We start from the raw sequence: 21,571 nt of genomic DNA, 5'->3' as shown, positions 1-21,571 counted from the left end.
ATAAGCATCCAGCAGCTTTTCTCTTAGTCGGGATACATATTGCTGATGAGTTTCATAGCTATCTCCATCCTCTGATACACCAAAGCACAGGTCTATGGGTAATCTTGGTTCTCGCCCAAACATTAAGAGATATGGGGTGACTCCTGTAGCATCATTCTTTGTGGGCGTGCACCAGAAATGCGACATGTTGGCTCTAAGTTGCCTTCTGCTTTGGCCGCAAAGTCCCCAACATATCTAATAGGGTTCGGTTGAACCTCTCTGGCTGAGGATCACCTTGCGGGTGATAAGGCGTTGTCCTAGACTTTTTAATTCCCGCTATCCTCAGCACCTCCTTCAGAAGATGACTCTCAAAGTCCCGCCCCTGATCCGAGTGTATCCGGGCTGGAAATCCATAAACTGAGAAATATTTCTCCCACAGTACTCGAGCAACAGTGGTGGCCCTCTGATCACGTGTGGGATATGCCTGCGCATATCGCGTATAATGGTCAGTCACTACTAGAATGTTCCCAATATTCCTCTTGTCTACTTCTAAAGACAAGAAATCAATGCATACCAGCTCCAGAGGTTTGTTGCTGGTGATGTTCTTCAGATATGCAGCCCTCGTGGGCAGAGTTTTCCTTTGAACACATCGAGCGCAGGTCTCACATTTCCTGCGAACAGCTTCAGCCATCCGAGGCCAATAGAACCTACTACGAATAAGTTCCAGGGTCCTCTCCATCCCTAAATGTCCAAAGTCATCATGCAGGGCCCTCATGGCCAGGGCTCTGTACTCTTTCGGCAGCACTAGCTATGCTCGTTGCTTTTGTAAAGGGTCTGTGGTCACTCGGTGTAGCACTCCTTGAATCAATTTTAGTTTGGTCCATTCTCTCAATAGTAGTTTACCCTCCGGGTTAGGTGGGACAACCACAGCTGGGCTTCGCCCCTCCCTTTTGGCAAGTACTGTATCACGAATGTCAATATCTTGCAGCTGGGCTTCCTGCCAGTCAGCCGCATTGAGCATGGGCAAAGGAGATTGGTCCAACGCAAAATAGTTCACTGAAGCAGAAGGCACACATTCAGGGGGCAGGCCCAAAGCTTCTGCAGCACATCCATGAAGACTCTCATGGGACTCTGGCTCCCGGCGACTCACACTGAAAATAGCCCTCACTCCATCTGTGGGTATCACAGCAACTCCTGGTGCCTGTGGACGCCTGGACAATGCATCTGCATCTATATTGCTTCTCCCTGATTGGTATTGAATGCTGAAGTCATAGCTAGCCAAAGCGACCACCCATCTTTGCCCTGTAGCATCCAGCTTAGCACTTGTTAACACATAGGTCAGTGGGTTGTTGTCTGTCCACACCTGGAACTGAGCACCATATAAGTAGTCTCGAAATTTCTCAATGATGGCCCATTTCAAGGCCAAGAGCTCCAGCTTGTGGGTGGGATAGCGAGTTTCACTATCAGACAGTCCTCGGCTGGCAAAGGCTACAGGTTTACGTCTTCCTTCCACTTCCTGGTACAGTACTGCTCCCAGACCCTCCAAACTGGCATCAGTATGCAGGCTTGCTTGGGTCAGCAAAGACTAGGACCGGAGCATGAGTTAGGCAAGTAATGATTTCTCGAAAAGCCCTTTCACATCTCTCATCCCACCGTGGCCCAAATGGTTCGAAGGGGCCATAGTGTCTCTGCACAGGAGGCTTTGGGGACCTCCCCTTATTCTTGGTCTTAGATTTGTTCCTGCTGGACTGGTATCCCCTGGTAAGATCATTCAGAGGTTTTACAATCGTAGCATAGTTTTTCACAAATCTGCGGTAGTAGCCACTAAACCCAAGAAAGGTCTTGAGTTCTCTGTAGTTACTTGGACATGGCCATGTAGTGAGTGCTTCTATTTTATCGGGATCAGTACTCACACCCTCTTGGGACACGATGTGACCCACATACTTCACTGAGGTCCTGCAGAACTGGCATTTGTCAATTGAAAGCTTCAAACCATAATCCTCTAACCTATCAAGCACTTTAAGAAGTCTTTCTTCATGCTCCTCCAAGGTTCTTCCAAACACAATCAGGTCATCCAAATAAACTAACACTTGCAGTAAATTCATGTCTCCCACAACTTTCTCCATAAGACGTTGAAATGTGGCAGGTGCTCCAGAAATCCCTTGGGGCATGCGTTCAAACTGATAAAACCCTAGTGGGCAGATGAAAGCTGTCTTCTCCTTATCTTCTTCACCTAGAGGGATCTGGTAGTATCCACTCCGAAGATCCAACACAGAGAACCACTGGCTTCCCAGCAAACAGTCTAAGGCATCTTGGACTTGGGGCATTGTGTACTGGTCAACAACAGTACGGCGGTTTAGGGTGCGGTAGTCAATACACATCCGGATTTTCCCATTCTTTTTACGGACCACCACAATGGGTGAGGCATATGGGCTGCGGGACTCTGTAATGATGCCATTCGCAGCCAGCTCCTGAAGATGTTGTCGCACATCTTCCATCTCGGAGAGGGCAATCCTCCTAGATCTCTCCCTGAAAGGTCGAGAGTCATGTAGTCTGATGTTGTGCTCTACTCCTTTTGCACATCCCACATCCCACTCATGCAATGAGAACACCTTGGATCTTTCACAAAGTTTCCTTCTCAGGCGATCTTTCCACTCCTCGGACAACGGTGAATCTCCAGAGTCAAACTTTGCAGGGTCTATTGTCGGAACTTGAGTCTCACACTGGGGTTTTACAATTGATTCAGGCTCGAAGAGGTCTGCTATCTTTTGTCCTTGCTTCACAACAACATCTCGACTTATTTCATTAGCAATCAGTATAGTCACCTTTTCCTGGGCTTCAGCAGGTAGGGTTATAACTCCACTGGAGACCAGCACTCCTTCCGGGAGCTCTCCTTCAACTGGCTGCTCTACCATTGCTAATGCCCCTTTACTGCCTTTCAGCTGGGTACTCATGACAAGCACTTCTTGCTCCGTCCTTGCAGGCACTACTAAGGGGGTTGTGCCCATGTACTTCAGTGCCCCAATCGGTAGCTCAGATGTCTCCTTTTTAGCACCCTCAATCTTCCTATAGGCTTCAGCACAAAGCGTATGGATCATCAGGGTATTCAGGTACTGGTCCCCAGCCCGTCGTCTGCAGTAATCCGCAAGCACCTTGAAGAGACTGGAGTTGGTCCCCATCAGCACAGACACATCAGAGGTCCCTTTAGGGTCAGGGCATATTAATGCAGCTGTGTCCACCTCTTCTCTTACCCCAGCAACCTCCTCTGGGAATTCCAGGTGCACTATGACATACTCTTGGTAGGGGTATTCATCCATGCTGAGGCCACACAGACCAACGCCAGTCAGTGGCTGTATAGGCAGGTGCCTAAGCATTTGTTGGTAGAATGACTGAAATATAATAGTCACTTGAGATCCAGTGTCAAGCACGGCTTTACACTCCGCCCCTTCAATCTTCACCATGACCTCTGCTCGAGGCCCTATCAGTCCTGCGGGGATCCCAGCTGGACGGTCTTTTCTGGGGGAATCTTCAAATCCTGCAGGCCTGGGTGGTCCCCGTCCCCGGACTCTCTGGCAGCTACCGGATCTCTCCCAACTGATCCTCAGCTTTCCATACACTAAGGAGGGGTTTTCTTCATTATGGCACTTGGCAGCACTGTGTCCATCCTGACCACATCGGTAGCAGAAGAATTGTCCTTTCCCCCTTCGCCCAGATGGGATGGTGGCTCTAAATGCTGACTTCTCCATCGCCACAGTCAGAGGCTCCTTATTCCTGGAAGTCTTAGCTCGGTCAATGGTGCTTTGCAGTTCAGCTATCCGTTCTGTCAGGACCTGCACTTGTTGGGCAAGTTCCTCTGTGGTGCTCACCATCAGTACACTGGCCGTTTGCAGTGGTGTTGTGCCAGCTGGCTCCAATGTTTGGGCTTCCCAAAACTCGCTGGCAGCCTGCCTTTCTTCCTCTTCTCTGACCTCCTTTATCAGCTGGGAATAACTTGGGGGATGTTCCCGTCGTTCTTTTAGCTGGAGATGGAGTAGCATCGGGTTCTGATACTGAGCTCCTCTTACAATTTGAGCCAGTCTGGTCTGATCCATCTGTTCAGCAGTCACTGCACCCCTCATGACAGCTCTCTGAAGCAGTCTCTCCAGCCTCTGTATATAGGCTGAAATCTTCTCGCCAATTTGCTGTCGGGAATTAAGGAACTTACAGTAACTGTCTTCAGGGCCCCCTACGCTCCCAAAGGTATGATCAAGGGCCTCTAGGCAGTCCTTCGCACTGACCCCAGGGTCAATGAACTTCAGGGTGCGAATCACATCTAATGCTGGGCCACTAAGGCTCTCTATCAGACATCTTCACTTTTCTGCATCAGGTACGGCCCACTCCTGCAGCATTTCAGTGGTATGCTCCAACCAGGGTTCAAACTCCTCTTCCCCAGCAAATAATCTTAACTCACGACAAGAGTTTAACATAGCATGGGACAGCACAACCTTTTCCAATATTTGCCCCAATGCTTTTGCCCAATCATTGGCTGAGGCTGCGGCCCCTGAGCTAGAGGCTGCAGGGCCGGGGCCCAACAAACCTGACATATTAGCCATTATACAAACAGTAATTTCCTCAAAATATAACCACAATTATTTCCCAATGCAGTGGAACACTCAACAGGTGCTTGTGAGGGGTACTGACCCAGGGAAATCCCGGACGAGCCCCCAAAAATGTAACCATTCCGCCCATCTAAGTTGGCAGCAACAAGGGCCGGGTTCTGTATCTAGGGGTTCCGTTTCAATAATACAATGCAAAACCGGCTCGAGCCCCCACCCAGTGACCTGGGACAATTACATACCACCCCCTGGGTGCCTCTAAGAGGCAATACTTCCCCTTTCGCAAGCACGGAGTCTGAGTGTAACAGAAAATGTTTAATAACATGAGGTAAACGACATCAGCATTAAATTGGAAAAACACCACAAACAGGATTCATAACACAAACCATGAGCAAAAACCCACCCCAGCAAATTGGGCTGTGTCCTTTCCCTTTGGTTCTTGAATCCAGCAACCCAAAAATCACCCAGAGTCCCCAAAGTCCAACACCCCTGAAGTCTCTTGGGTCCAGCAACCACCCAAAGTCCTAAAAGTCCAACAGACCCCAAAGTCTCTGTCCCTGGTCAGTGCAGCCCCAGAGCAAAAGGGGAGGGGCACACAGGGTGTTAAGGGGCACCTTTCGTGATCCAAGGCCGGCTGGCCGGCTCTCCATGGGGTTCCACCACAGCCTTCACCATGAGCCAGTCCACTTCCTGCCGTCCCACAAGCTGCTCCGCTCTGCTCACCGACCTGCAAGCTGCTCGAGCCGTCCCCGCAAACAGCTCTGCTCGCTGTGCCTTAGGCCGCTCCAACCTGCCCCACAAGGCTCCGCACCGCTCGCTGCTCCTCCTTTCGTCCCCACAAACTGCTCCGCCAGCTGCTTAGCAATATAGCTTCAGGCTCCCCCACTAGTTAACACAGCACTCAGTGATCTCAGCTCTTAATAACTTCAGCTCTTAGCCATTTCAGTTCACAGTAGGGGAGCCCCAGTAATAATGCACCATTGGCCCAAAGTGAATTCAGCTCAGCAACCTGTGACTAGACTCCTAATGGAATCACAGTTAGCTCTGACATTCAACAGTGGAGAGAGAAGATAGTACAATTGATGTTTCAAACCCTCAGGTGGGATTGGGCATACCACCAGATACAAATACCCATCCTCTCTCTCTCAATTCACTGGGTTTTGTAACCCATGCCCCTTGTCAAGCAAGTGCTACTTAGGTAATGGTGAAGGACTCACTTAGTTCTTCTGTCATACAACAGTTCCACTGGTCTTGATTCACAGAATCAGGGTAACAAAACTTTATTCTTCCTGCCGCAATAACAGAGAAAACTGGGGATCCCACACCAGCCAAAGTAACCACTTTGAGTTGCTGTTGTTTCATGCCAGGCGAGTGGGTGTGCCTATGCAAACAAGATCAGCCCCTGGAGTTCTTTTCCACACTCGCTATAATTCACCACCAGATGTCAGGGTAGAGCTCATCCTGACTCTGCTTACACCTATACCAACCCATCTCTAGCAATTGCAGTAGCAAGGTCAATATCTCGTTAGCCATAGTAGTTACTGAGACAAGCTTCTACAGGAGTAGGAAACAGTGTCTTACCTACTAGGTTGGGAACTGAGACTGCACAGCATTTTAGCCTAAAGGCCAAAAGCAAATTTGCTTTAGTGTCTCAATAAGTCAAAAAGGGGGATATTTGTCTTGGCTAACTGCCATTTGGGATAGTAAATTCAGTGTTCGTTAGGAGTTCATTAATTTGGTGGAGACACCTTATGTGTGCTGATTTGAACATGTAACCTCAGTAAATAAGCCTGAGTCATGTTATTGTAACCCAGGGATGTGAAATAGGATTACATTTTATATTGGATTCTTCTGGAATTATTTGCTTAATGTCCTTATCATTTAAACTGATCAATCTATTCCTGGATATAATTCCCATTAATATTCCAGCTGTCAAGTGCCCAGTGCTGGCTGCTTCGGAAAGGGGCAGATTAAACTGCACTCACTGGCATGGAGACTTCACGTATAACTCCACCTGCGCCTTCTCCTGCGAGACGGGGTTTGTGCGGAATGGATCGGAGACAGTGGAGTGCACGGCCCTGGGACAATGGACAGGGCATTCCCCACGCTGTGAAGGTAGAGGCACAGCATTAACTGTGGGGTGTGTGGAATGTACATTGCTGAGCTGGTGAGAGCCCAGGTTACTTTCCATAGGAGCCCACTTTTTTGCCAGCACTAGGGTAAGAGAGCTATTGTGTACAATGGTTTGGAAGCCCGGGGCCTGGACCTTTTGATCTGGGGCAGCTGTGCAATATAAAGCTTCATTGAGAGAAAGTTTTGTAATTGGGAGACAATGGATATGGGTCACCATTGCCCTGCTCCTCGGGCAGCCTTTTACACCAGTGCCAAGTGAATGCCCCCAAACTCCTGGCACTACTGTCCTCTGGCTCCTGTTCCCATTACCTTTTCCCAGGCACAACCAGCCACCAGACTCCTGGCACCCCACAAACCCGGCAATTCAATAATCATCACTCCCTGTCCCTGGTGCCCCCCTCCAGACAGCTCCCCCCTCTGGCACCACATTTCTGACACGTAGCCATTGAACTCATGATGGCATCTCATCCCCCAGAGCTGCTAACACCCCAGCTCCATATTCCACATAGCATTTCACCACCCAGCACCCAGTTCCCTTGGCAAGCCACCCCAATGGTCTGAAATCCCCAGCATTGCACCACCGAGCACATGATGCCTCTGGCACCACATCGCCCAGAACTCCATACTGCCAGCACTCATCCTCATACACTGACACACCCATGGCACTTTCACCCCTTCATTGGCTGATTCCCTTGTCACTTCACCCTCCACCACCAGTGGACCTATCCCCTTATACAGTTCTGCTTTGCTATTTCAGCTGTCAAGTGCCCAGTGCTGGATTCCCCGGGCAGGGGCCAATTAAACTGCACTCATTGGCATGGAGACTTCACATATAACTCCACCTGTGCCTTCTCCTGTGAGACGGGGTTTGTGCGGAATGGATCGGAGACACTGGAGTGTACGGCCCTGGGACAATGGACAGGGCGTCCTCCGCGCTGTGAAGGTACAGTAGAGGCTATACACTGCAGGACTGGCTTGGGAAGCTGCTTCTGCTCACATGGTAGGAAGCACTGTGGCCTTAAAATGTCTGAACTTACAGAACTGAAAAGCAAATCAAGGAAATGTTAAATGCAGGATTTAGAGCCCCTGTGAACACTCACAGGAAACTCTGTAGCTGCTGTGATAATGTAATCTAAGGTCAGGATTTCCAGGGCTGTGAGCTGTTCAGATGTCGTGGAGCAATCAGTACAGACTAATGGAGGTCTTCAGAGTACCTATACCAACCCATCTCTAGCAATTACAGTAGCAAGGTCAATATCTCGTTAGCCATAGTAGTTACTGAGACAAGCTTCTACAGGAGTAGGAAACAGTGTCTTACCTACTAGGTTGGGAACTGAGACTGCACAGCACTTTAGCCTAAAGGCCAAAAGCAAATTTGCTTTAGTGTCTCAATAAGTCAAAAAGGGGGATATTTGTCTTGGCTAACTGCCATTTGGGATAGTAAATTCAGTGTTCGTTAGGAGTTCATTAGTTTGGTGGAGACACCTTATGTGTGCTGATTTGAACATGTAACCTCAGTAAATAAGCCTGAGTCATGTTATTGTAACCCAGGGATGTGAAATAGGATTACATTTTATATTGGATTCTTCTGGAATTATTTGCTTAATGTCCTTATCATTTAAACTGATCAATCTATTCCTGGATATAATTCCCATTAATATTCCAGCTGTCAAGTGCCCAGTGCTGGCTGCTTCGGAAAGGGGCAGATTAAACTGCACTCACTGGCATGGAGACTTCACGTATAACTCCACCTGCGCCTTCTCCTGCGAGACGGGGTTTGTGCGGAATGGATCGGAGACAGTGGAGTGCACGGCCCTGGGACAATGGACAGGGCATTCCCCACGCTGTGAAGGTAGAGGCACAGCATTAACTGTGGGGTGTGTGGAATGTACATTGCTGAGCTGGTGAGAGCCCAGGTTACTTTCCATAGGAGCCCACTTTTTTGCCAGCACTAGGGTAAGAGAGCTATTGTGTACAATGGTTTGGAAGCCCGGGGCCTGGACCTTTTGATCTGGGGCAGCTGTGCAATATAAAGCTTCATTGAGAGAAAGTTTTGTAATTGGGAGACAATGGATATGGGTCACCATTGCCCTGCTCCTCGGGCAGCCTTTTACACCAGTGCCAAGTGAATGCCCCCAAACTCCTGGCACTACTGTCCTCTGGCTCCTGTTCCCGTTACCTTTTCCCAGGCACAACCAGCCACCAGACTCCTGGCACCCCACAAACCCGGCAATTCAATAATCATCACTCCCTGTCCCTGGTGCCCCCCTCCAGACAGCTCCCCCCTCTGGCACCACATTTCTGACACGTAGCCATTGAACTCATGATGGCATCTCATCCCCCAGAGCTGCTAACACCCCAGCTCCATATTCCACATAGCATTTCACCACCCAGCACCCAGTTCCCTTGGCAAGCCACCCCAATGGTCTGAAATCCCCAGCATTGCACCACCGAGCACATGATGCCTCTGGCACCACATCGCCCAGAACTCCATACTGCCAGCACTCATCCTCATACACTGACACACCCATGGCACTTTCACCCCTTCATTGGCTGATTCCCTTGTCACTTCACCCTCCACCACCAGTGGACCTATCCCCTTATACAGTTCTGCTTTGCTATTTCAGCTGTCAAGTGCCCAGTGCTGGATTCCCCGGGCAGGGGCCAATTAAACTGCACTCATTGGCATGGAGACTTCACATATAACTCCACCTGTGCCTTCTCCTGTGAGACGGGGTTTGTGCGGAATGGATCGGAGACACTGGAGTGTACGGCCCTGGGACAATGGACAGGGCGTCCTCCGCGCTGTGAAGGTACAGTAGAGGCTATACACTGCAGGACTGGCTTGGGAAGCTGCTTCTGCTCACATGGTAGGAAGCACTGTGGCCTTAGAATGTCTGAACTTACAGAACTGAAAAGCAAATCAAAGAAATGTTAAATGCAGGATTTAGAGCCCCTGTGAACACTCACAGGAAACTCTGTAGCTGCTGTGATAATGTAATCTAAGGTCAGGATTTCCAGGGCTGTGAGCTGTTCAGATGTCGTGGAGCAATCAGTACAGACTAATGGAGGTCTTCAGAGTACCTATACCAACCCATCTCTAGCAATTACAGTAGCAAGGTCAATATCTCGTTAGCCATAGTAGTTACTGAGACAAGCTTCTACAGGAGTAGGAAACAGTGTCTTACCTACTAGGTTGGGAACTGAGACTGCACAGCATTTTAGCCTAAAGGCCAAAAGCAAATTTGCTTTAGTGTCTCAATAAGTCAAAAAGGGGGATATTTGTCTTGGCTAACTGCCATTTGGGATAGTAAATTCAGTGTTCGTTAGGAGTTCATTAATTTGGTGGAGACACCTTATGTGTGCTGATTTGAACATGTAACCTCAGTAAATAAGCCTGAGTCATGTTATTGTAACCCAGGGATGTGAAATAGGATTACATTTTATATTGGATTCTTCTGGAATTATTTGCTTAATGTCCTTATCATTTAAACTGATCAATCTATTCCTGGATATAATTCCCATTAATATTCCAGCTGTCAAGTGCCCAGTGCTGGCTGCTTCGGAAAGGGGCAGATTAAACTGCACTCACTGGCATGGAGACTTCACGTATAACTCCACCTGCGCCTTCTCCTGCGAGACGGGGTTTGTGCGGAATGGATCGGAGACAGTGGAGTGCACGGCCCTGGGACAATGGACAGGGCATTCCCCACGCTGTGAAGGTAGAGGCACAGCATTAACTGTGGGGTGTGTGGAATGTACATTGCTGAGCTGGTGAGAGCCCAGGTTACTTTCCATAGGAGCCCACTTTTTTGCCAGCACTAGGGTAAGAGAGCTATTGTGTACAATGGTTTGGAAGCCCGGGGCCTGGACCTTTTGATCTGGGGCAGCTGTGCAATATAAAGCTTCATTGAGAGAAAGTTTTGTAATTGGGAGACAATGGATATGGGTCACCATTGCCCTGCTCCTCGGGCAGCCTTTTACACCAGTGCCAAGTGAATGCCCCCAAACTCCTGGCACTACTGTCCTCTGGCTCCTGTTCCCGTTACCTTTTCCCAGGCACAACCAGCCACCAGACTCCTGGCACCCCACAAACCCGGCAATTCAATAATCATCACTCCCTGTCCCTGGTGCCCCCCTCCAGACAGCTCCCCCCTCTGGCACCACATTTCTGACACGTAGCCATTGAACTCATGATGGCATCTCATCCCCCAGAGCTGCTAACACCCCAGCTCCATATTCCACATAGCATTTCACCACCCAGCACCCAGTTCCCTTGGCAAGCCACCCCAATGGTCTGAAATCCCCAGCATTGCACCACCGAGCACATGATGCCTCTGGCACCACATCGCCCAGAACTCCATACTGCCAGCACTCATCCTCATACACTGACACACCCATGGCACTTTCACCCCTTCATTGGCTGATTCCCTTGTCACTTCACCCTCCACCACCAGTGGACCTATCCCCTTATACAGTTCTGCTTTGCTATTTCAGCTGTCAAATGCCCAGTGCTGGATTCCCCGGGCAGGGGCCAATTAAACTGCACTCATTGGCATGGAGACTTCACATATAACTCCACCTGTGCCTTCTCCTGTGAGACGGGGTTTGTGCGGAATGGATCGGAGACACTGGAGTGTACGGCCCTGGGACAATGGACAGGGCGTCCTCCGCGCTGTGAAGGTACAGTAGAGGCTATACACTGCAGGACTGGCTTGGGAAGCTGCTTCTGCTCACATGGTAGGAAGCACTGTGGCCTTAGAATGTCTGAACTTACAGAACTGAAAAGCAAATCAAGGAAATGTTAAATGCAGGATTTAGAGCCCCTGTGAACACTCACAGGAAACTCTGTAGCTGCTGTGATAATGTAATCTAAGGTCAGGATTTCCAGGGCTGTGAGCTGTTCAGATGTCGTGGAGCAATCAGTACAGACTAATGGAGGTCTTCAGAGTACCTATACCAACCCATCTCTAGCAATTACAGTAGCAAGGTCAATATCTCGTTAGCCATAGTAGTTACTGAGACAAGCTTCTACAGGAGTAGGAAACAGTGTCTTACCTACTAGGTTGGGAACTGAGACTGCACAGCACTTTAGCCTAAAGGCCAAAAGCAAATTTGCTTTAGTGTCTCAATAAGTCAAAAAGGGGGATATTTGTCTTGGCTAACTGCCATTTAGGATAGTAAATTCAGTGTTCGTTAGGAGTTCATTAGTTTGGTGGAGACACCTTATGTGTGCTGATTTGAACATGTAACCTCAGTAAATAAGCCTGAGTCATGTTATTGTAACCCAGGGATGTGAAATAGGATTACATTTTATATTGGATTCTTCTGGAATTATTTGCTTAATGTCCTTATCATTTAAACTGATCAATCTATTCCTGGATATAATTTCCATTAATATTCCAGCTGTCAAGTGCCCAGTGCTGGCTGCTTCGGAAAGGGGCAGATTAAACTGCACTCACTGGCATGGAGACTTCACGTATAACTCCACCTGCGCCTTCTCCTGCGAGACGGGGTTTGTGCGGAATGGATCGGAGACAGTGGAGTGCACGGCCCTGGGACAATGGACAGGGCATTCCCCACGCTGTGAAGGTAGAGGCACAGCATTAACTGTGGGGTGTGTGGAATGTACATTGCTGAGCTGGTGAGAGCCCAGGTTACTTTCCATAGGAGCCCACTTTTTTGCCAGCACTAGGGTAAGAGAGCTATTGTGTACAATGGTTTGGAAGCCCGGGGCCTGGACCTTTTGATCTGGGGCAGCTGTGCAATATAAAGCTTCATTGAGAGAAAGTTTTGTAATTGGGAGACAATGGATATGGGTCACCATTGCCCTGCTCCTTGGGCAGCCTTTTACACCAGTGCCAAGTGAATGCCCCCAAACTCCTGGCACTACTGTCCTCTGGCTCCTGTTCCCGTTACCTTCCCCCAGGCACAACCAGCCACAGACTCCTGGCACCCCACAAACCCGGCAATTCAATAATCATCACTCCCTGTCCCTGGTGCCCCCCTCCAGACAGCTCCCCCCTCTGGCACCACATCTCTGACACGTAGCCATTGAACTCATGATGGCATCTCATCCCCCAGAGCTGCTAACACCCCAGCTCCTCATTCCACATAGCATTTCACCACCCAGCACCCAGTTCCCTTGGCACGCCACCCCAATGGTCTGAAATCCCCAGCATTGCACCACCGAGCACATGATGCCTCTGGCACCACATCGCCCAGAACTCCATACTTCCAGCACTCGCCCTCATACACTGACACACCCATGGCACTTTCACCCCCTCATTGGCTGATTCCCTTGTCACTTCACCCTCCACCACCAGTGGACCTATCCCCTTATACAGTTCTGCTTTGCTATTCCAGCTGTCAAGTGCCCAGTGCTGGATTCTCCGGGCAGGGGCGGATTAAACTGCACTCACTGGCATGGAGACTTCACATATAACTCCACCTGTGCCTTCTCCTGTGAGATGGGTTTTGTGCGGAATGGATCGGAGAAGCTGGAGTGTACGGCCCTGGGACAATGGACAGGGCGTCCCCCACGCTGTGAAGGTACGGTACAGGCTATATGCTGCAGGACTGGCTTGGGAAGCTACTTCTGCTCACATGGTAGGAAGCACTGTGGCCTTAGAAAGTATGAATTTACAGAACTGAAAAGCAAATCAAGGAAATCTTAAACCCAGGATTTGGAGCCCCTGTGATCACTAACAGGAAACTCTGTAACCGCTGTGATAATATAAGCTAAGCCCAGGATTTCCAGTGCTGTGGGCTGTTGCAGATGTTGTGGAGCAATCTGTACTGTTCTGCTTTGGTATTTCAGCTGTTGCGTGCCCAGGTTTGGCTGCCCCTGGCAGAGGCCGATTAAACTGCACTCACTGGCATGGAGACTTCACGTATAACTCCACCTGCGCCTTCTCCTGCGAGATGGGGTTTGTGCGGAATGGATTGGAGAGAGTGGAGTGCATGGCCCTGGGACAATGGACAGGGCATCCCCCGCGCTGTGAAGGTAGAGGCACAGCATTAACTGTGGGGTGTGTGGAATGTACATTGCTGAGCTGGTGTGAGCCCAGGTGACTTTCCATAGGGGACCAGTTCTTTGCCAGGTCTAGGGAAGAGAGCTATTGTGTACAATGGTTTGAGAGCCAGGGAACTGTTCCTTTTGATCTGGGGCAGCTGTGCAATATAAAGCTTCATTGAGAGAAAGTTTTGTAATTGGGAGACAATAGATATGGGTCACCATTGCTCTGCCCCTTGGGCAGCCATTTACACCAGTGCAAAGTGTGTGCAAATTGGATGCAATCCCTGGCAACACAGTTTATCCCTCCAGCACCTTATCTCTTAACACACACATGATATCCTACCTTCATGATCCACCAGTCCATATTCCTGGCATGCTGCTCACCTGCACCCCATTAGCTGCCACCCAATCCGGCTGCACCTCTCTCTGGCATGCCATTTTACGTGGCCCCACATGCCCCTGGCCAGAACACTTCAACCAGAAGCTGCTCCAGACAATCTGCCATCTAAGCAAAACTTCAGTGTGTCATCCCCTTCTCATAGGCCTAGGGCAGCAGATTTGGCTTGGCTGTGCTTCTGTTATGTCAGGAAATAGAGGGCACCTGGGCTAAATTTTAGTGAATGACATTGAAACTGGGTGCGCAGGGTCACAATACCACTCTGATTTGGCCAGGTCACCCCCCACTCCCTCAGCATGATGGAGGGGCAGCCAGGCCAAATCAGCCCAAAAAATGATTAGGGGTCTGGAGCACATGACTTATGAGGAGAGGCTGAGGGAACTGGGATTGTTTAGTCTCCAGAAGAGAAGAATGAGGGGGGATTTGATAGCAGCCTTCAACTACCTGAAGGGGGGTTCCAAAGAGGATGGAGCTCGGCTGTTCTCAGTGGTGGCAGATGACAGAACAAGGAGCAATGGTCTCAAGTTGCAGTGGGGGAGGTCCAGGTTGGATATCAGGAAAAACTATTTCACTAGGAGGATGGTGAAACACTAGAATGCGTTACCTAGGGAGGTGGTGGAGTCTCCTTCCTTGGAGGTTTTTAAGGCCCGGCTTGACAAAGCCCTAGCTGGGATGATTTAGCTGGGAATTGGTCCTGCTTTGAGCAGGGGGTTGGACTAGATGACCTCTTGAGGTCCCTTCCAACTCTGATATTCTATGATTCTATGATTCTACTGCCTTAGGCAGCTGCCTAGCTTGCCTATAGCTGGAGAAGCCTCTGACCCCAACAACCTCACATTGCAGTTCAAGCAACCCACACCTCTGTCAGCCCATCCACCTGGCACCCTGTGCCCCTAACACCCACCTTCATGAACCCATGTACCCTTGGCACTTCACTATCCATCAGCCCATTCCCCTGACATTTCACCCCCAACAACCAACTCTGACACATCCAGACTTTTTCGTTAAAGACTTGAGCTTTACTTTTCCAGCTGTAAAGTGCCCAGTTCTAGTTGTCCCATAGAGGGGTCAATTAAACTGCTCTCACTGACATGGAGACTTCACGGATAACTCAACCTGCACCTTCCTCTGCAAGATGGGGTTTGTGCAGAATGGATCGGAGATGCTGGAGTGTATGACCTTCAGAGGCACAACATTAACTTTGGGGTGATTAGGGTGCATATTGTGGAGTTGGTGTGATACCAGGTGCCCTTTCCATAGAAGCCCAGTTCTTGTGACTGCTCAATAGTTGCTTCAACTGCAGTCAGTTTAATTGGCAAATCTGCTTAATTGGGAGGTTTCTCAGGGAACTGACTTAAACCTAATGATGGTCAATGGCAACACTGTTGATCAATTGTTTGGTCTGGAGGTGATTAAGTGGTGGTCCTGTGGGGACATGAGGTCATTACAATCCGCAGAAATTGATGCCTTTAATCATTCTCATGGCTCTTCTCTGAACCTTTTCCAATTTATCAACATCCTTCTTGAATTTTGGACACTAGAATTTGACACAGAATTCCAGCAATGGTCACACCAGTGCCAAAAACAGAGGTAAAATAACCTCTCTGCTCCTCCTCAGGGTTCCCCTTTTTATGCATCCAAGGATCACACTAGCTCTTTTGGCCACAGTGTTACACTGGGAGCTCATATTCAGCCGATTATCCCCACGACCCCCCCAATCCTTGTCAGAGTCATTGTTTTCCAGGATAGAGTCCCCAATCCTGTAAGTATGGCCTACATGATTTGTTCCTGGATGTAATAATAGATTAGATTAAATCTCAGGAAAAACTTTCTAACTGTTAGAACAGACGGACCGTGGAACAGACTGCCTCGGGAGGTTGTAAAAGCTTCTTCACTGGAGGTTTTCAAAAGGAGGCCAGATAGCCATCCATCTTGGATGGGTTAGCCACAACAAATTCTGCATCTTGGCAGGGGGTTAGACTAGATGACCCTTGTGGTCCCTTCTAACCCTGTGATTCTATGGTTCTATGATTCTCCATTTAGCTGTTTTCAAATGCACATTGTTTTCTTGCACCCAACTGACCAACAGATCCAGATGGCTCTGTATCAATGACCTGTCCTCATTATTTACCACTCCCCCCATTGTTGTGTCATCTGAAGACTTTATCAGTAATGATTTTATGTTGGGCCAAGAACGGATCCCTGAAGGACCCCACTAGAAACACCCACTCAATGAGGAATCTTGTTTACAATTACATTTTGAGACCTATCAATTGGCGAGCTTTTAATCTGTTTAATGTGTGCCATAATTTTATATTGTTCTAGTTTTTTAACCAAAATGTTGTGCAGTAACAAGACAAACATTTTACAGTGTATTACAGAGTATGTGTATTATAGTGTATATGTATTACATCAACACTATTGCCTTTATCAACCAAACCTTTAATCTCATCAAACAAAGATATTGTTAGTTTGATATATTTTCCATAAACCTATGTTAATTGGCATTAATTATATTACCTTCTTTTAATTCTTTATTAATCGAGCCCCATATCAGCTGCTCCATTATGTTTCGTAGTATCAGTGTCAGATTGACAGGCCTATAATTATCCAGGTCATCTTGTAACACAGCTCTGAACAGGCCTCAGGCATGGCTGTTAATGTGTGCCTGCAAAGTAGTTGTCAGTGCTGAATGGAGCTATCATAGGAAAAATTGGGTTGGTATGAATTGTATTAAAAGGTTCCAAACTCTCTCATAATTCATAGACTTCCATATCACAGGCTCTTCGGTCTCACCTACTGCTAAGGTAACTAGAGGCTCAAGGCAAGGCTCCCTTTTCCCCATTATTATGATTTAGTGTAGAGCTCTCTAGGCCTCGTGACAGTTGCACCTGCTTTCTGTAACCAGGGGTAGCACAACTGTCCGAGCTGCTCCCTGGAGAGGAAGCACACTGCTCCTGTAGCTGCAGGCTGGTGTTCAAGACCAGCGATGTTCCACACAAAGAGTATGTCTACACTGCAATTAGAGGTGGGATTACAGCATACTTGAGGTGGCTTTGATTGAGCTCAATGGGAATGTTTATACAGCAACTAGATACCTGCGCCTGGCCCGTGTCAGTCAATTTGGGCTTGCGGAGCTCAGGCTGCAGGGTTATTTGATTTCTGTGTAGACTTCCAGGCTTGGGCTGGAGCCTGATTTATGCATGCTTCTGATTGCAGGGCAGACAGAACTTAAGAGGTGTTTAGTCAATGTCTCTAGTTACAGTTTCCTAGCAGGAGGTATACACTGCATGCTCCCAATTACATAGTGAGAGCTATCAGTGACCCACTTCCTCTGAGCTCTTCATCCATCCATCCCTGCTGCATTCCATGCCCCACAGGGATGTACTGAGGACAGGGTGTCTTCCCAGGTTGGTAATGGCTGCATTGTGTACTGTAATATTTAAGGCTGAGCTTTGCGAGATGGGTCTGAACTAGGGCTGTAAAGCAATTAAAAATTAATTGCAATTAATCACTTGATTAATTGGACTGTTAAACAATAATAGAATACTATTTATTTAAATATTTTGGATGTTTTCCACATTTTCAAATATATTGATTTCAATCTCAACACAGAATACAAAGTGCACAGTGCCCACTTTATATTTATTTTTTATTATAAATATGTGCACTGTAAAAATAAAAGAAATAGTATTTTTCAATTAACTTAACACCAGTACTGGAGTGCAATCCTTTATCATGAAAGTTGAACTTACAAATGTAGAATTATGCACAAAAAATAATTGCATTCACAAATAAAACAATGTCAAATTTTAGAGCCTACAAGTCCACTCAGTCCTACTTCTTGTTCAGCCAATCGTTCAGACAAACAAGTTTGTTTACATGTGCAGCAGATAATGCTGCCCACTTCTTGTTTACAATGTCACCTGAAAGTGAGAACAGGCATTCGCATGGCACTGTTGTAGCTGGTGTTGCAAGATATTTACGTGCCAGATGTGCTAAAGATTCATATGTCATATGTCCCTTCATGTGTCCATGCTGATGATGGGTTCTGCTCGATAACGATCCAAAGCAGTGCAGACCGACACATGTTCATTTTCATCATCCGAGTCAGATGCCACCAGGAGAAGGTTGAATTTCTTTTTTGGTGGTTCGTGTTCTGTAGTTTCTGCATTGGAGTGTTGCTTTTTTAAGACTTCCAAATGCATGCTCCACACCTTGTCCCTCTCAGATTTTGGAAAGCACTTCTCATAGACTCATAGACTTTAAGGTCAGAAGGGACCATTATGATCATCTAGTCTGACCTCCTGCACAACGCAGGCCACAGAATCTCACCCACCCACTCCTGTAACAAACCCCTAACCTATGTCTGAGTTATTGAAGTCCTCAAATCGTGGTTTAAAGACCTCAAGGTGCACAGAATCCTCCTGCAAGTGACCCGTGCCCCACGCTGCAGAGGAAGGCAAAAAACCTCCAGGGCCTCTGCCAATCTGCCCTGGAGGAAAATTCCTTCCCGACCCCAAATATGGCGATCAGTTAAACCCTGAGCATGTGGGCAAGACTCACCAGCCAGCACCCAGGAAAGAATTCTCTGTAGTAACTCAGATCCCACCCCATCTAACATCCCATCACAGACCATTGGGCATATTTACCTGCTAATAATCAAAGATTAATTAATTGCCAAAATTAGGCTATCCCATCATACCATCCCCTCCATAAACTTATCAAGCTTAGTCTTGAAGCCAGATATGTCTTTTGCCTCCACTACTCCACTTGGAAGGCTGTTCTAGAACTTCACTCCTCTAATGGTTAGAAACCTTCATCTAATTTCAAGTCTAAACTTCCTAATGTCCAGTTTATATCCATTTGTTCTTGTGTCCACATTGGTACTAAGCTTAAATAATTCCTCTCCCTCCCTAGTATTTATCCCTCTGATATATTTAGAGAGAGCAATCATATCTCCCCTCAGCCTTCTTTTGGTTAGGCTAAACAAGCCAAGCTCTTTGAGTCTCCTTTCATAAGACAGGTTTTCCATTCCTCAGATCATCCTAGTAGCCCTTCTCTGTACCTGTTCCAGTTTGAATTAATCCTTCTTAAACATGGGAGACCAGAACTGCACACAATATTCCAGATGAGGTCTCACCAGTGCCTTGTATAACGGTACTAACACCTCCTTATCTTTACTGGAAATACCACGCCTGATGCATCCCAAGACAGCATTAGCTTTTTTAACGGCCATATCACATTGGCGGCTCATAGTCATCCTGTGATCAACCAATACTCCGAGGTCCTTCTCCTCCTCTGTTACTTCCAGCTAATGTGTCCCCAATTTATAACCAAAATTCTTGTTATTAATCCCTAAATGCATGACCTTGCACTTTTCACTATTCAATTTCATCCTATTACTATTACTCCAGTTTACAAGGTCATCCAGATCTTCCTATATGATATCCCGGTCCTTCTCTGTATTAGCAATACCTCCCAGCTTTGTGTCATCCGCAAACTTTATTAGCACATTCCCACTTTATGTGCCAAGGTCAGTAATAAAAAAATTAAATAAGATTGGTCCCAAAACCGATCCCTGAGGAACTCCACTAGTAACCTCCTTCCAGCCTGACAGTTCACCTTTCAGTATGACCCGTTGTAGTCTCCCCTTTAACCAGCTTCTTATCCACCTTTCAATTTTCATATTGATCCCCATCTTTTCCAATGTAGCTAATAATTCCCCATGTGGAACCATATCAAATGGCTTACTGAAATTGAGGTAAACTAGATCCACTGCGTTTCCTTTGTCTAAAAGATCTGTTACTTTCTCAAAGAAGGAGATCAGGTTGGTTTGGCACGATTTACCTTTTGTAAAACCATGTAGTATTTTGTCCCAATTACCATTGACCTCAATGTCCTTAACTACTTTCTCCTTCAAATTTTTTTCCAAGACCTTGCATACTACAAGATGTCAAACTAACAGGCCTATAATTACTCGGATCACTTTTTTTCCCTTTCTTAAAAATAGGAACTATGTTAACAATTCTCCAGTCGTACGGTACAACCCCTGAGTTTACTGATTCATTAAAAATTCTTGCTAATGGGCTTGCAATTTCACGTGCCAGTTCCTTTAATATTCTTGGATGAAGATTATCTGGGCCCCCCGATTTAGTCCCATTAAGCTGTTCGAGTTTGGCTTCTACCTCGGATGTGGTAATATCTACCTCCATATCCTCATTCCCATTTGTCATCCTACCTTTATCCCTAAGCTCCCCATTAGCCTCATTAAAGACCGAGGCAAAGTATTTGTTTAGATATCGGGCCATGCCTAGATTATCCTTAACCTCCACTCCATCCTCAGTGTTTAGCGATCCCACTCCTTCTTTCTTTGTTTTCTTCTTATTTATATGGCTATAGAACCTTTTACTATTGGTTTTAATTCCCTTTGCAAGGTCCAACTCTACATGGCTTTTGGCCTTTCTCACTTTATCCCTACATGTTCTGACCTCAATAAGATAGCTTTCCTTGCTGATCCCTTCCCATCTTCCACTCCTTGGAAGATGGGAAGGCTTTCTGCTTTTTCTTAATCACCTCTCTGAGATGCTTGCTCATCCAGCTTGGTCTACAACTCCTGCCTATGAATTTTTTCCCCTTTCTTGGGATGCAGGCTTCTGATATTTTCTGCAACTTTGGCTTGAAGTAATTCCAGGCCTCCTCCGCCTTTAGATCCACAAGTTCTTCAGTCCAATCCATTTCCCTTACTAATTTCCTTAATTCTTTAAAGTTAGCTCTTTTGAAATCAAAAACCCTAGTCCCAGATCTATTTTTATTTATCCTTTCATCTCGTTTGAACTGACTTAGCTCACGATCGCTCGAACCAAGGTTGTCCCCTACAACCATTTCTTCTATGAAGTCCTCACTACTCACCAAAACCAAATCTAAAATGGCATCCCCTCTTGTTGGTTCTTCAACTACTTGGTGAAGGAATCCATCAGCTATCGCATCCAGGAAAATCTGAGCCCTATTATTATTACTAGCACTTGTCCTCCAGTCTATATCTGGGAAGTTAAAGTCTCCCATGATCACACAATTCCCATTAGTGTTTACTTAATGAAAAACATTAAAGAGTTCTCCATCCATATCCAAATCTGATCCCGTCGGTCTGTAGCACACCCCAAGCACTATCTCAGAGGAGGCTCTAGGAGCTTTCTATCCCAATGTGATTTTTGCCCAGACAGACTCTGTCTTATCCATTCCATCACTTCTTATTTCTTTACAGTCTACCTCATCATTGATATACAATGCTACTCCACCACCTTTGCCTTTATTTCTGTTTTTCCTAAACAGCACATAGCCTTCAATACCTGTACTCCAGTCATGACTGCTATTCCACCATGTTTCTGTTATCCTTATAATATCTGGTTTCACTTCCTGCACCAGTAGCTCTAGTTCCTCCATTTTGTT

General features: G+C 47.2%; 1 protein-coding gene across 10 annotated transcripts in view; it reads left to right on the top strand.

Moving 5' to 3' along the window:
• Positions 1–21,571, top strand: part of LOC101940163 (P-selectin-like) — a 79,549-nt gene that overhangs the window by 45,561 nt on the left and 12,417 nt on the right. For 6 of the 10 annotated variants that reach the window (XM_065555744.1, XM_065555741.1, XM_065555739.1 and 3 more), the window contains 9 exons: positions 6,504–6,689; positions 7,465–7,650; positions 8,374–8,559; positions 9,335–9,520; positions 10,244–10,429; positions 11,205–11,390; positions 12,114–12,299; positions 13,074–13,259; positions 13,528–13,713. In XM_065555744.1, the coding sequence (XP_065411816.1) occupies positions 6,504–6,689; positions 7,465–7,650; positions 8,374–8,559; positions 9,335–9,520; positions 10,244–10,429; positions 11,205–11,390; positions 12,114–12,299; positions 13,074–13,259; positions 13,528–13,713 (1,674 nt within the window). The remainder of the gene's footprint in view (positions 1–6,503; positions 6,690–7,464; positions 7,651–8,373; positions 8,560–9,334; positions 9,521–10,243; positions 10,430–11,204; positions 11,391–12,113; positions 12,300–13,073; positions 13,260–13,527; positions 13,714–21,571) is intronic. The other 4 variants (XM_065555746.1, XM_065555742.1, XM_065555748.1 and 1 more) reach the window with 2 other exon arrangements.

Source organism: Chrysemys picta, chromosome 8 (genome assembly GCF_011386835.1).
Source record: "Chrysemys picta bellii isolate R12L10 chromosome 8, ASM1138683v2, whole genome shotgun sequence".
Taxonomy (NCBI): domain Eukaryota; kingdom Metazoa; phylum Chordata; order Testudines; family Emydidae; genus Chrysemys; species Chrysemys picta.
Note: the sequence above shows the minus strand (reverse complement) of the source record. Positions and strands in the feature narration are given on the sequence as shown.